This window comes from Eretmochelys imbricata, chromosome 1 (genome assembly GCF_965152235.1).
Source record: "Eretmochelys imbricata isolate rEreImb1 chromosome 1, rEreImb1.hap1, whole genome shotgun sequence".
In the NCBI taxonomy this organism is placed as follows: Eukaryota; Metazoa; Chordata; order Testudines; family Cheloniidae; genus Eretmochelys; species Eretmochelys imbricata.
This window is the reverse complement of record NC_135572.1, coordinates 201581699-201597636: the sequence shown is the minus strand read 5'-3', so window position 1 is coordinate 201597636 and position 15938 is coordinate 201581699. Positions and strand designations below refer to the sequence as shown.

Here is a 15938-nt window from a genome sequence, read left to right as displayed (position 1 = left end):
CCTGTGGTGCTTAAACACAACATTGAGAAAGGGAAGAAGAAGAAGAAAGAGGAGAAAAGGGTCACAGACTCTTTCAGGCTCCCTGATACATAGAGGAATATCAAGAGTTAGTACCATTCTGTCAGAGCAGGACACCTTTTTCTTTAATGCTTCCAAGATGATAGAGATACCATAGATCAAGGGTGTCAAACTCATTCTGTTGAGAGGGCCAAATACCATTATTAATTATTGTCTATGGGCCAGGCTACAAGTTTTAGGACTACATAGAGTAACTCCTCACTTAAAATCATCCTGGTTAACATTGTTTCATTGCTGATCAATTAGAGAACATGCTCATTTAAAGTTACGCAATGCTTCCTTATAATGTTGTTTGGCAGCCGCCAGCTTTGTCCACTGCTTGCAGGAAGAGCAGCCCTTTGCAGCTAGCTGGTGGGGGCTTGGAACCAGGGTGGGCCGACAGCCCCCCTATCAGCTCCCCTAAGTTCCCTGGGTGGCAGCTGCCCAGTAGGCTATCAATTGCCAGGCAGTTCAGGTGTCCCTCCCCCCACTGCCCTGTGCTGCTCCTACCCTCTGCCTTGGAGCTGCTGCCAGGAGCCCCCTACTTGCTGTGCGAGGATGGGACAAGAGGGGTGCTAATGTCAGGGTGTCCCCTCTCTCCCGCTCCTGTCTCCCACTCCTTTACTCCATCTCCACAGAGCGGTGGGGGAGGGGGGGCACACAGGGCTCAGGATGGAAGAAACTTGCTGGCAGCAGCTGCTGTCTCAACTTACTGATCTACTTTAAAAGGCAATGTACTTAGAGTGGGATCAGCATACTTAAAGGGGCAATGCACATCTTTCTCTATCTCACACACACACGGTGTGTGTCTTTGTCTGCCATGCTGTCTCCCCTCCCTCCATTTGTGCTGCTTTGTAAAATGTAAGGCTACATTAACAACAATGTGTTAACCCTTGAGGGCTCACGGGAGTGCTAGTTCATCATTTAGCAGTAAGGTGGTGAGGAGAAGTGTCTGATTTTGGTTACACTTGTCTGGATGATGCTTAGTATCACTGATAACAGTTGAGCCTTATCACTTCCCTTACATCATATCAGCTCTCACAGCAGCAGAACAAGAGGTTATAAAACCACCATCCACTTAAACATTTAATGCAAAGAAGGAAACAATGGAACTATAAACACATCCAAAACTTTATTGGGTTGAGGTGGAAGGTCAAGTGGCCAAACTGTTGAAGGAGAAATTGGCTTTCAAGATTCAACTACAGAATCTGTCTTCCTTCTATTTCCTTTCCCACATCCAGCAGCTTCTTTGATAATGCATTTTTCCCCCACAGGGAGACAGGTTCTCCGCTCTTTGAAGGTGGTATTCTTGCCCCTTCTAGTGACATCATCAGGGACATCAATTCTATGGTAGTAGCTGATCTCAGTCCATGAGGAGAGGGGATGCTGCGCATTCTAATTACTCATGTCAAGTGGCCTTGTGACTTGTCTCAATTCTACTGCTGGGCTGGGGCTTCCTCTTTCTTCTTCCACAGACCTGTTAATTTTTCTGTCAGCTGTTCTGCCAGCACACTGATTTTAGAGGTCTCCTTCATCAGGAAATTCCTGTAGGCGACAGTAACATATCAGTAAGGTGCATCTCTGGATGGGGTACCCTCTGTTTCTATTTTCATAAGACTGCCACTCTCTCATATTTACCTGTGGGACAAATTAGTCCTCACAAATTAGTCCATTAATATGGCTGTGGGACTCTTGAACTGCCCTGTAGGGATTCAACTCAGGAGGCAAGATAGGTGTGGGGCTGTGAGTAGCAATATGGAACTGTGTATCCCCCAGGTGTGCACACTTCTTGTTTCTGTCTGCCATCATCCGTTACCTCGGGAATAGATATTTACTATCTGAACCACCCTTGTTTTCCTTGAAAAATTTCAATTTTTCATTTGAAAACTGAAAAATTCTGACCAAACCCCCGATTTTTCTCATTTTGACAAAAAGTCAAAATTTTCCAGGAGGAAGGAGAGATAACATGTTCCAAGCAGCTCTAATGATAAGGTTAGTTCTAGAGTCACTCTTAGAACAGAAAGGACGAGGAGTACTTATGGTATCTTAGGGTATGTCTACACTATGGAATAAGGTCGAATTTATAGAAGTCGGTTTTTTAGAAATCGGTTTTATATATTCGAGTGTGTGTGTCCCCACAGAAAATGCTCTAAGTGCATTAACTCGGCGGAGTGCTTCCACAGTACCAAGGCTAGAGTCGACTTCCGGAGCATTGCACTGTGGATAGCTATCCCACAGTTCCCGCAGTCTCCGCTGCCCATTGGAATTCTGGGTTGAGATCCCAATGCCTGATGGGGCTAAAACATTGTCGCGGGTGGTTCTGGGTACATATCGTCAGGCTTCCGTTCCCTCCCTCCCTCCGTGAAAGCAAGGGCAGACAATCGTTTCGTGCCTTTTTTCCTGAGTTACCTGTGCAGACGCCATACCACGGCAAGCATGGAGCCCGTTCAGGTAACCGTCACCATATGTCTCCTGGGTGCTGGCAGACGTGGTACGGCATTGCTACACAGTAGCAGCAACCCCTTGCCTTGTGGCAGCAGACGGTACAGTATGACTGGTAGCCGTCATCGTCATGTCCGAGGTGCTCCTGGCCACGTCGGCTGGGAGCGCCTGGACAGACATGGGCGCAGGGACTAAATTTGGAGTGATTTGACCAGGTCATTCTCTTTAGTCCTGCAGTCAGTCCTATTGAACCATCTTATGGTGAGCAGGCAGGCGATACAGATTGCTAGCAGTTGTACTGTACCATCTTCTGCTGGGCAGGCAAGAGATGAGGATGGCTAGCAGTCGTACTGTACCATCTTCGGCCGAGCAGCCATGAGATGTGGATGGCATGCAGTCCTTCTGCACCGTCTGCTGCCAGCCAAAGATGTAAAAGATAGATGGAGTGGATCAAAACAAGAAATAGACCAGATTTGTTCTGTATTCATTTGCTTCCTCCCCTCCCCCGTCTAGGGGACTCATTCTTCTAGGTCACACTCACAGAGAAGGTGCAGCGAGGTAAATCTAGCCATGTATCAATCAGAGGCCAGGCTAACCTCCTTGTTCCAATAAGAACAATAACTTAGGTGCACCATTTCTTATTGGAACCCTCCGTGAAGTCCTGCCTGAAATACTCCTTGATGTAAAGACACCCCCTTTGTTGATTTTAGCTCCCTGAAGCCAACCCTGTAAGCCGTGTCATCAGTCACCCCTCCCTCCGTCAGAGCAACGGCAGACAATCATTCCGCGCCTTTTTTCCGTGCGGACGCCATACCAAGGCAAGCATGGAGGCCGCTCAGCTCACTTTGGCAATTAGGAGCACATTAAACACCACACGCATTATCCAGCAGTATATGCAGCACTAGAACCTGGCAGAGCGATACCGGGCGAGGAGGCGACGTCAGCGCGGTCACGTGAGTGATCAGGACATGGACACAGATTTCTCTGAAAGCGTGGGACCTGCCAATGCATGCATCATGGTGCTAATGGGGCAGGTTCATGCTGTGGAACGCCGATTCTGAGCTCGGGAAACAAGCACAGACTGGTGGGACCGCATAGTGTTGCAGGTCTGGGACGATTCCCAGTGGCTGCGAAACTTTCGCATGCGTAAGGGCACTTTCATGGAACTTTGTGACTTGCTTTCCCCTGCCCTGAGGCGCACGAATACCAAGATGAGAGCAGCCCTCACAGTTGAGAAGCGAGTGGCGATAGCCCTGTGGAAGCTTGCAATGCCAGACAGCTACCGGTCAGTTGGGAATCAATTTGGAGTGGGCAAATCTACTGCTGGGGCTGCTGTGATGCAAGTAGCCCACACAATCAAAGATCTGCTGATATCAAGGGTAGTGACCCTGGAAAATGTGCAGGTCATAGTGGATGGCTTTGCTGCAATGGGATTCCCTAACTGTGGTGGGGCCATAGATGGAACCCATATCCCTATCTTGGCGCCGGAGCACCAAGCTGGCAAGTACATAAACCGCAAGGGGTACTTTTCGATAGTGCTGCAAGCTCTGGTGGATCACAAGGGACGTTTCAGCAACATCAACGTGGGATGGCCGGGAAAGGTACATGACGCTCGCATCTTCAGGAACTCTGGTCTGTTTCAAAAGCTGCAGGAAGGGACTTTATTCCCAGACCAGAAAATAACTGTTGGGGATGTTGAAATGCCTATATGTATCCTTGGGGACCCAGCCTACCCCTTAATGCCATGGCTCATGAAGCCATACACAGGCAGCCTGGACAGTAGTCAGGAGCTGTTCAACTACAGGCTGAGCAAGTGCAGAATGGTGGTAGAATGTGCATTTGGACGTTTAAAGGCACGCTGGCGCAGTTTACTGACTCGCTTAGACCTCAGCGAAACCAATATTCCCACTGTTATTACTGCTTGCTGTGTGCTCCACAATATCTGTGAGAGTAAGGGGGAGACGTTTATGGCGGGGTGGGAGGTTGAGGCAAATCGCCTGGCTGCTGGTTACGCGCAGCCAGACACCAGGGCGGTTAGAAGAGCACAGGAGGGCGTGGTACGCATCAGAGAAGCTTTGAAAACCAGTTTCATGACTGGCCAGGCTACGGTGTGAAAGTTCTGTTTGTTTCTCCTTGATGAAACCCCCCGCCCCTTGGTTCACTCTACTTCCCTGTAAGCTAACCACCCGCCCCTCCTCCCTTCAATCACCGCTTGCAGAGGCAATAAAGTCATTGTTGCTTCACATTCATGCATTCTTTATTCATTCATCACACAAATAGGGGAATGACTACCAAGGTAGCCCAGGAGGGGTGGTGGAGGAGGGAAGGAAAATGCCACACAGCACTTTAAGCACAGCACTTTAAAAGTTTACAACTTTAAAATTTATTGAATGACAACCTTCTTTTTTTTGGGCAATCCTCTGTGGTGGAGTGGCTGGTTGGCCGGAGGCCCCCCCACCGCGTTCTTGGGTGTCTGGGTGTGGAGGCTATGGAACTTGGGGAGGAGGGCGGTTGGTTACACAGGGGCTGTAGTGGCAGTCTGTGCTCCAGCTGCCTTTGCTGCAGCTCAACCATACACTGGAGCATACTGGTTTGGTCCTCCAGCAGCCTCAGCATTGAATCCTGCCTCCTCTCATCACGCTGCCGCCACATTTGAGCTTCAGCCCTGCCTTCAGCCCGCCACTTACTCTCTTCAGCCCACCACCTCTCCTCCCAGTCATTTTGTGCTTTCCTGCACTCTGACATTATTTGCCTCCACGCATTCGTCTGTGCTCTGTCAGTGTGAGAGGACAGCATGAACTTCAGTTTCACACGGCACTGCTTCGGGTCCCTGTTATGGCCTCTGTCCTTCATGCCCTGGGAGATTTTAACAAAGGTTTTGGCATTTCGAAAACTGGAACGGAGTTCTGATAGCACGGATTCCTCTCCCCAAACAGCAATCAGATCCCGTACCTCCCATTCGGTCCATGCTGGAGCTCTTTTGCGATTCTGGGACTCCATCATGGTCACCTCTGCTGATGAGCTCTGCATGGTCACCTGCAGCTTGCCACGCTGGCCAAACAGGAAATGAGATTCAAAAGTTCACAGTTCTTTTCCTGTCTACCTGGCCAGTGCATCTGAGTTGAGAGTGCTGTCCAGAGCGGTCACAACGGAGCACTCTGGGATAGCTCCCGGAGGCCAATACCGTCAAATTGTGTCCACAGTACCCCAGATTCGAGCCGGCAAGGCCGATTTAAGCGCTAATCCACTTGTCAGGGGTGGAGTAAGGAAATCGATTTTAAGAGTCCTTTAAGTCAAAATAAAGGGCTTCATCGTGTGGACGGGTGCAGGTTTACATCGATTTAATGCTGCTAAATTCGACCTAAAGTCCTAGTGTAGACCAGGGCTTAGAGTCTAACATTTATTTGGGCATAAGCTTTCGTGGGCTACAACCCAATTCATCGGATGCATGCAGTGGAAAATACAGTAGGAAGATATAGATATATATATATACACACACACACATATACATACACACACACACAGAACTTGAAAAAAAATGGGTGTTGCCATACACACTATAACGAGAGTGATCAATTAAGGTGAGCTATTACCAACAGGAGAAAAAAAAATTTGTAGTGATAATCAGGATGGCCCATTTCCAACAGTTGACAAGAAAGTGTGAGTAACAGTAGGGGAAAAAAGTTTTTAGTTTGTGTAATGACTCATCCACTCCCAGTCTTTATTCAAGCCTAATTTAATGGTGTCCAGTTTGCAAATTAATTCCAGTTCTGCAGTTTCTCGTTTTTTTTTTTTTTTTTAAAGAATTGCGACTTTTAGGTCTGTAATTGAGTGACCGTGGAGGTTGAAGTGTTCTCCAACTGGTTTTTGAGTGTTATAATTCTTGACGTCTGATTTGTGTCCATTTATTCTTCTCTGTAGAGACTGTCCAGTTTGGCCAATGTACATGGCAGAGGGGCATTGCTGACACATGATGGCATATATCACACTGGTAGATATGCAGGTGAACGAGCCCTTAATGGTGTGACTGATGTGATTAGGTCCTATGATGGTGTCCCTTGAATAGATATGTGGACAGAGTTGGCAACGGGCTTTGTTGCAAGGATAGGTTCCTGGGTTAGTGTTTTTGTTGTGTGGTTGCTGGTGAGTATTTGCTTCAGGTTGAAGGGCTGTCTGTAAGCGAGGACTGGCCTGACTCCCAAGATCTGAGAGAGTGAGGGATTATCCTTCAGGATAGGTTGTAGATCTTTTGCGATTCTGGGACTCCATCATGATGCGCTGGAGAAGTTTTAGTTGGGGGCTGAAGGTGACGGCTAGTGGTGTTCTCTTATTTTCTTTGTTGGGCCTGTCCTGTAGTAGGTGACTTCTGGGTACTCTTCTGGCTCTGTCAATCTGTTTCTTCACTTCAGTAGGTGGGTATTGTAGTTTTACGAATGCTTGATAGAGATCCTGTAGGTGTTTGTCTCTGTCTGAGGGATTGGAGCAAATGCGGTTGTATCTTAGGGCTTGGCTGTAGACAATGGACTGTGTGATGTGGTTTGGATGAAAGCTGGAGGCATGTAGGTAACTATAGCGGTCAGTAGGTTTCCGGTATAGGGTGGTGTTTATATGACCATTGCTTATTAGCACTGTGGTGTCCAAGAAGTGGATCTCTTGTGTGGACTGGTCCAGGCTGAGGTTGATGATGGAATGGAAATTGTTGAAATCAGGATGGAATTCCCCAAGGGCTTCTTTTCCATGGGTCCAGATGATGAAGATGTCATCAATGTAGCGCAAGTAGAGTAGGGGCGTTAGGAGACGAGAGCTAAGGAAGCGTTGTTCTAAGTCAGCCATAAAAATGTTGGCAGACTGTGGGGCCATACAGGTACCCATAGCAGTGTCGCTGACGTGAAGGTATACATTGTCCCCAAAAGTTAAATAGTTGTGGGTGAGGACAAAGTCACAAAGTTCAGCCACCAGGTTTGCCGTGACATTAATCAGGGATACTGTTCCTGATGGCTTGTAGTCCATCTTTGTGTGGAATGTTGGTGTAGCGGGCTTCTACATCCATAGATGGCCAGGGTGGTGTTTTCTGGAAGATCACTAATGGATCAGAGATTTTCTGATTCCCATTCTTCTGCTTTGAGCACTTGATTACATTTCTTCATCTAAGTAGTAATGACAGACCACAGATACAAATGGCTAGAAGTTCTCATTTATTTTAATTATACATTTGACATCACTCCAAAAAAACAAACATACAAACATCAGTTACAAGATGCAGAACTACAAAAGGGCTTGTCTTCACTGCAGCATTAGCTCAAGATAATTTGAATGTTGCCCCTAACTTGACTCCCATGCACATGCAAAAATCTCTAGCCTGATTTACACTCTGGGATTTCCTTCCAGAATCACAGTTCTCAGACCCTCTTAAACAGACAGTATCAGGTCATCTGAATCCAGACATATCCAATGAAGCTGATCAATCAACAAATGTATGTATGCAACGTGGGCGGGGCGGAGCGGGGAGGAGAGACGAGGAGAAATATGCTTTGGTATATGGGTTTCATAATGTTTACTCCATTATGTGTAGTTCTTATTGTTGTCCCAAAGATATCTCCGTATGGAAATGTAGTTAATCCTCCCCATTCCCTCACAAGCCACCCCAGGAATAGAGGAAACCATTTCATAGCTGCTCTCAAGGATTACTGGAGTCTGAACAGCTTCCGCCAAGAACTGACCAGCTTTCGGGGACACTTTGTTCACAGATTCGTACACGTAATATGCAATTGAATCAGGTATGATCAGCCAGTCACGACGGACGTGTCTTTTTGAGATTGCCTTAGCACCCACTTCTGGGGAGGCGGAAGAGAATATTAACCATCTTTAACGATCATTTTCCATGCTTGCACTGAGCTCTCCCAAGAGCTGCAGTGGAAAGAGACCAGCTGGAAGACTGTAGTAGGATTTAGAGTCTCCCCGGGATTCAAAGGCCTGTGTCCACGTGTAGGATCCACGGTTCTAGGCTACAAATCTTCAGTCTCTAAATGTAGCCGAAACTGAACAGCACAGCCAGTGTTCACATACCTGTGCATGCACTGGGACTTAGACAGCAGAACACAGTGCTAAGATACTCCCCACTAAGCTGTGCGTGTGGGAGGATGCACTAGTAACTGGCTTCACACTCCCAGTCACAATGAAAATTCATGCACTCTACCCTGTACTACCAGGCGTTAATCCTAGTTCATGGCTAGGAGAGACTTGTGCAAAGCAGGTTAAGTGCATATAAAGCTGAGGAATATCTCCACCAGCCTGAAGGGTTTTAAGACTTACCAGAGAGACTGGTGCTGAGGAGCAGAATCAGAGCCATCGCCAAAGCTCTGGACTGAAGCATGGTTTGTAGCACAAGCTCAATGCAGTACCCTCAGAAACCAGCCAGAAGCACAATTAATCACTTTGATACTGAATAGAGAAAAACAGTATACCCCGAATTAACAACAGGCAACAACTCAGAGAGAGACATCAAGGTCATTCTTGCTTTATATCCTTTACCTCCTTAAAAGATGAGGGCATTGAATACAAAAAGCTAAAGTTATTTCACTTATATGGTACCATGAATATGCATAAGTAGTAAAAACACCCAAGCATACATTAGATATGTTAAAGCAAAAAAGCTTTATCCTATATAGGAGTTAAATTCACGTGCTTCAGGGTAAAGCCAATCACTAACCTAACACAGGGGTCAGAAAGAGACTTCCTTCATGAGCAGGTTGCTTCTTAAACTGTACACTATATTCTTGCACCTTCCTCTAAAACAACATCTGGTACTGGCTACTGTTGGCCATAGGATACTGAACCAGATGGCCTGAACTGATCTATTGTTTGTATTCCTATGGCTGAGAAATGACCTGCCTGGAAGTCCAAAAGAGTTTCTTTTGGCATGTTCATGCTGGGGATAATTAAGAGCAAAAAACATTGTTTATGCAGTTAACACTCTAAGCACAAATCCTGCTTTGTTCTCATCCAGGCTTCTTTCTCTGGACATTATTTTCTGCTTGGTCAACTGAAAAGCTAATATGAGGCCAAGCCATGGGGGTAAAATTAAATAAGCTTTTAAAACACAGAGGATTTCAAAGGGCACATGCTGGAAGATAACTTGAAAGTTAACATGTTTTGATTTAAATTACCGTAAATTACAACACGTCTAGTCAAATAGAATCATTTCAGTGCTAGGACTCCCCATTGCAGGGAAGGCTGCTGGGCTGCCAAGTCTAAGGGTTTTGCTAAGCTAACACAAGGTGGCTACCAGGGGATTCTCACCATTAGCCTGCATACCTAAGGCTGCTTCTCTCCACAGCACCTTCCTAGTCCACATTAGAAGCTCTGCTGCTGATGGCAATCAGACAGCTGCTGGTTTCTAGCTAAAACTCTGACAGCTATTGCTTAGGTAGCTTCCTCTCTGTTAGTCCTGGAGCCACATTCACCCCTACAGACCTAAGGTATAACATGCATCCATGTGGTCATGAAGGGGTAGGGAATCTCTCCTCTTTAAAGCCTGGAACTCCGCTGGTGGAGGCTACTTGGGAGAAGCACTGAATCAGCACACCTCTTCCTGTGTTGGCCCTACCCAGCTTTTGGAAATGTGCTAGCTGACTCCAGGTCCCTAGTGGGAACAGGGATTGCAGATGGTTTTTGCCAGTGCACCCCCATTCCAGGGAGCATTACTGCCTTGGAGTGGTGGGCTACCAGTCTGGGTGAATCCAGCCCTTGGTCTGAAAGGAGAAATTAGGTATAAACAGCCTCCCTGCTCTACTCCCTCCTGTACGTTCCATATAGACACCAATCAGCTACAAGGTTTGCACAGCTGGAAATGACAGATGGAATGTTGTTCTTACCTTGCTCTCTCTCTCACTGGCAGAGGCAGGGGTAGAAGTGTGCCTGAAACACGAGCACTTACACAAAGTTAATTTGAGATAGCAAGCAGGTCAGAGGTCATGCTTGGCTCCACATTGGGCTCTTTCACAACAAGGGTCAGATGAGTGGGATGGGTAGGAGGTACAGAGTCCCAAGTCCTGCTCAGAGTGGGATTTGGTAATGGAGGGTCAGTCCAGCTGAGACTAGATCCTGAGCCTTTAGCTAGTGTTTGCTTCATACCCTACCCCCACATTCCCACTAAGAACCTACGCAAACAGCAGCTATATTCTCCTCTTCTTATGCTACGTATTTTGTACTTCTAATGACAAGAAGTCAGTCATTTAGTAGGTGCTTCTCTTGCATGTGGAAAAGGCAAAGAGGGTTCATTTTCAAACAAGACCCAATGAATAAGCACATCATAGTACTATTTATCTCTGTTGTCACTTACGAGCTCAAAGCTGTTTACAACCAGAGGATAAGTATCATTATCTCATTTGACAGAGAGTGAGGGAAACTGAGACAGAGGGATTTGTAAAGTGACTGGATTAAAGTCCTGTAATTTGAGTAGGGCTGGTCATAAAATTCTCGTCAAAATTATTTCTTGATGGAGATTGCTATCAACAAACAAACAAAACCAAGGCCCGTATCCTCAAAGGTATTGATTTCATCGGGAATTTGGCACCTCAATAGGAGTAATGGGAAAAGCATTTGTGGATCTGGGTCTAAGTGTCTGCTTTCCCTGAAAAATTTCTATTTTTCATTTGAAAACTGAAAAATTCTGGCCAACCCCCTGATTTTTCTCATTTTGACAAAAAGTCAAAATTTTCTAGGGGGAAGGAGAGATAACATGTTCGAAGCAGCTCTAATGATAAGGTTAGTTCAAGAGTCACTCTTAGAACAGAGATTTTCTGATTCCCATTCTTCTGCTTTAAGCATTTGATTACATTTCTTGGTCTAAGTAGTAAGGATAGACCACAGATACAAATGGCTAGAAGTTCTCATTTATTTTAATCATACATTTGACAATCACTCAAAAAACAAACCATACAAACATCAGTTACCATCTGGCTTTTCATTGTACAGCTGGCATAGTGGAATGACATTGTAGAAAAATAGTACAAGGCACATTCTAGAGATTAAACAAGATGCAGAACTACAAAAGGGCTTGTCTTCACTGCAGCATTAGCTCAAGATAATTTGAATGTTGCCCCTACCTTGACTCCCACGCACATGCAAAAATCTCTAGCTCAGGTTAACTGGCGCTTTAAACTCACGTTAGCTGGCCCGTCGGGGGTGTGGGTAGAAGCTCAAGTGCTGCTGGGTCTAATAATGCAACGGAGACATAGCTACACTGCGGTGCTTCCACAAACACACTGTGCTGTTTGAGAGTTATTTTGCTGTGTGGCCACTCTCACTTGAGCTGAGTGAGCACAAGTTACCCCTGCCATGAAGACAAGCTCTAAGATTGTTCCTGGGCCTTTTTGCACTCTCAGTTATGGGTTGCTCGATTGCCAACAGTCTATATGTGATTGTTTACTTTGTTTGAACTCAGCGATTGCACAAAAAGCAGCCCCTTGGGCCTCCAGTCTTGGAATGGGGTCTACCTACTGCAGCAATAGGAGCTCTACAAATGCATAAGATAGCCAGGCACATGGGTCCATTCTTGTTCAGTGAGAACAGAAGATTTTATACCACTCATGGCTCTACAGCAATGAGTGGAAAGCAGTTGCCAGGATCAATATCTGCCTGCCCTGCAGAACAGGAGAGCTTGCAATGGAAGGTTCAGGCATACTCATTACCCCCAAGAAAGGGTCTTGTTATAGCATAATCACTTTGCACCCATTTCATCTCTATTGATACAGAAATTTTCTTGTTTGCAAGGGATATTCCTTTGACTGTTCAACAAGATCCACAGAGACTAGAACTGAATCAGCAACTGGAAATGAATTTATCCAGTTTACCACCTATACACAAGCTCATTGACTTATGAATTTGTTTGCTCTTTGTAATTATTTGAAACGGTCATAAAAATCCCTCCTTTACCTGGAAGGGGCTAATCAGTTCCATTAACCTAGTTGCAACCTGACCAGAAGGACCAATGGGGAAAGAAGATACTTCCAGATCTGGGGGAGGGTGGAAAAGGTTTTGTTTGTGCTCTTTGTTTTAATTCTCTCTTGGAACAGAGAGGGGCCAGGGCAGGAAAAAAACATCTGCTAAAACCCTGTCTGAAATAAGCATCTAAAATTACAAAAATCGTAAGTAAAGCCAGGAAAGGCGTTAGATTATCTTTTGTTTTAGCTTGTGAATTTTCCCTATGCTAAGAGGAAGGTTTTTTTCCTGTTTTTTGTAACTTTGAAGTTTTGCCTAGAGGGGAATCCTCTGTGTTTTAAATCTTATTACCCTGTAAAATTACCTTCCATCCTGATTTTACAGAGGTGCTTCTTTTACTCTTTTCTTTATAATAAAGTTCTGCTTTTAAGAACCTGATTAGTTTTTAGTGTCCTAAAAACCCAGTGGTCTGGTCTGTGCTCACCTTGTTTACCTATTCGGTTGGTATATTATTCTCAAGCCTCCCCAGGAAAGGGGGTGAAGGGGCTTGGGGAGATATTTTGGGGAAACAGGAACTCCAAGTGGTCCTTTTCCTGAATCTTTGTCTAACTCACTTGGTGGTGGCAGCAGTACCATCCCAGGACAAGGACGGATTTGTGCCTTGGGGAAGTTTTTAGCCTAAGTTGGTAGAAATAAGCTTAGGGGGTCTTTCATGCGGGTCCCCACATCTGTACCCCAGAGTTCAGAGTGGGGAGGGAACCCTGACAGAAACTTTTGTGTAAACAAACTGCAGTCTGTGGATTTCTCTGACTCCATTCCATGCAAGTAAGAGTATTTAATATTTGAGCTGCATGTTTTGTTATCTAAACCACATAGTATTGTTTCCAGTCCCCAACTGGATATTCTAAACTACTACTGTCCACCATTTAATCACAAAATTAAATGTTTCAGCTACAGGTTTGAAATTAGTTTTCCCAAAAACATTCATACAAGCAGAATTTAGCTCATGTGAATGTTATCAAAAAGTGAAAAATAGGGGCCCAAACATGGTCAAAACAAGCATTAATGAACTATTCACAAATAATTTCTTCAGCTCTCCTACAGAGCTCGTGGGGAAAGGGAAGAAGAGAGCTCACTTCCTGGTGCCCCAAGTTGTGTCATTAATACAATCATACCATTCTGGCAGTCATCATCAAATAGCACTGTTACACATAACCTTAATGTTCTTTTTCCACAGGCTACGTCTACACTTGAAATGCTACAGCAACACAGCTGCATGACTGTAGTGCTTCAGTGTGGACACTTACTGTAGCAATAGAAGGGGTTCTCCCATTGCTCAAATCTAGGTAAGCTACTCCCTCTGGGAGAGGTAGATAGGGCTGGTTTAAACTGAAAAGTTGCATCAGCATAACTACGTCTCTCAGGAGTGTGAAAAATCCACACTCTTGAGAGACATAGTTAAGATGACCTAAACCTTGCTGTAGACAGCTAGGTCAACAGAATAATTTTGTTGACCTAGCTGTCTACAGCAAGGTTTAGGTCATCTTGACTATGTCTCTCAGGAGTGTGGATTTTTCACACTCCTGAGAGACGTAGTTATGCTGATGCAACTTTTCAGTTTAAACCAGCCCTTAGCATGCGAACAAGTTTTGTCTCTTGGGAAGACATGCTGTGTTAGGCTGGAGTTATACAAGATTTTGTGAAGAGGCAGCTTTCGGGGAAAGAAGTAGCTGTGCAAAAAGCAGGAGTTTACTATCTGCCTTGGGCTCTGATTAGAATCAGTTTATGGGGCACAATTGCTCCTTGGGAGCCGGGCACTGGTCTGGGCTGAGATAATAGGAAGAAGAGAAGGGATTATCCTGCATGCTGTTTGACCATCTCATTTCAGAACTAGGGTGCATGTAGATAAAGCAAGTTACACTGAATATACCCAGAATCCATACTACTGATTTTTCCTCCCTGGAAAGTCAACCTGCTCAGCCCCAGACATCTGCTTCTGCTCAGCAGAGGGGCAATGCTGAGTGTCAGGACTGGTCTATACAGGGAACTTACAAAGGCACAGCTACACCTCTCATGGGTGTGAAAATCCATATCCCTGAGAGACATAACTGTGCTGACTTAACCCCCAGTGTAGACAGTGCTAGGTTGACAGAAGACTTCTTGGGGAGGTGGATTACCCATGCCGACGGGAGAACCCCTCCTGATGCAGCGTAGACAGTGGCAAAGCTGCAGTGTTCCAGGTGGGCCGCTGTAGAGGTTTAAGTGTAGACATACCCTCAGAATGGGATACTGATGTGGGAAGAAGGGGCAACAATGCTGTTCTTTAATATCAATTCAGTTGTCCATCAACTCTTCACAACGAATACAAAATCATTAGCCAGCCACACACAGAGAGAAATGTATTAAAACCATCCAAATTACATAAGTACCACTACCACCACCATATCATTAAAATCTCATTTTTAAATAAAAAATTTCACAGATTCATCCAAGGTAACCAGATTCCACAGAGCAATTGCCTCTCTTTTCCATGGGGAATGGAGCCCTCATCCTTACATTCTGGTTGCTGCAATGTTGGGGCTAGCTCACAATGGAAATACAGAAAAGTCTTCTCTAACATAAAATTAGACAGTCCCTGCTGCGTCCATCACAGGTCTCAAGATGAACTTGGTTACACAGATATGTGACCGTGGAACAGACCTAGAAGCAACACTGGAGCTGGGAGCATCATCCTCAAGTTCTGTATGGAGCCAGCTATTCCAGGTGTGGGGCACGTGTGATTTAGTAGTCTATGCAAGTTACACATCCCCCAATCCACAGAAGAGGTGAGTTTGTTAGTCTCCTGCTGTACAGCCTGGATCTGGATCTCAAGCTTTTAGCTCTAATGGTCCCTGTTTCAATCCCTGCTGTGCTGGCCAAGATGGTGGCCATTACGTAAGATGTTCCATCAGCTGTTGGCCTTGGTCTCCAACCCTTTCAGGATAATCCAGAAAAAAACAACCCTCTTATAGAGCAGTAAGAGGGAGCTGGATGTTCATCCTTGGCCCCAAGTTTGAGAGAAGAACTAAGAAATGGCACTAGTTCCCAGGGAATTGTGGGAATTTGACTTTTTTCACAGTGGCCCTAGGTTACCAGACAGTTTTTCAGAATCCACTCGCAGCCACTGCTTCAGGCAGCAGTGCTGGGAACTGTGGGATAGGACACCCAGAGAAAGCACTGCTACCATGACATTGCAGTACTGCCCAAATGTGAGCAAAGGGAAAAACCACAAGCACAAAGAACACACCTAGTGTGGCAACACTACTCCATTGATACTTGCACCATCCAGGAGTTCATCTATCTGGCATACACACAGCCCTACGGAGGGAGAAAAAGCACTTTATATGAATTCCAGAGGGTGGTTCCCCACAAGAGTGCAAGAAAGGGTCATTTTCAAAATCAATCCTGGAAGCTAGTTTTCCAAAGGAAGTGGCAGGCACTCCACTGATAGTTTTAAA

The 15938-nt window shown here is 45.5% G+C and overlaps 2 protein-coding genes across 2 annotated transcripts in view; both read right to left on the bottom strand.

The window, feature by feature from the left end:
* Positions 1-1493: 1493 nt before the first annotated feature.
* LOC144265452 (apovitellenin-1-like) lies at positions 1494-8872 on the bottom strand. Its single transcript, XM_077818134.1, has 3 exons — positions 8812-8872; positions 8183-8333; positions 1494-1614 (listed from the first exon to the last, which is right to left on the bottom strand). The coding sequence occupies exons 1-3, from the start codon at positions 8870-8872 to the stop codon at positions 1494-1496; spliced, it is 333 nt and encodes a 110-aa protein (XP_077674260.1).
* GTPBP8 (GTP binding protein 8) overlaps positions 5491-15938 on the bottom strand; it is a 385924-nt gene continuing 375476 nt past the window's right edge. The window contains exon 7 of the transcript XR_013346675.1: positions 5491-5550. The gene's annotated coding sequence lies outside the window, so the exon portion shown is untranslated. The remainder of the gene's footprint in view (positions 5551-15938) is intronic.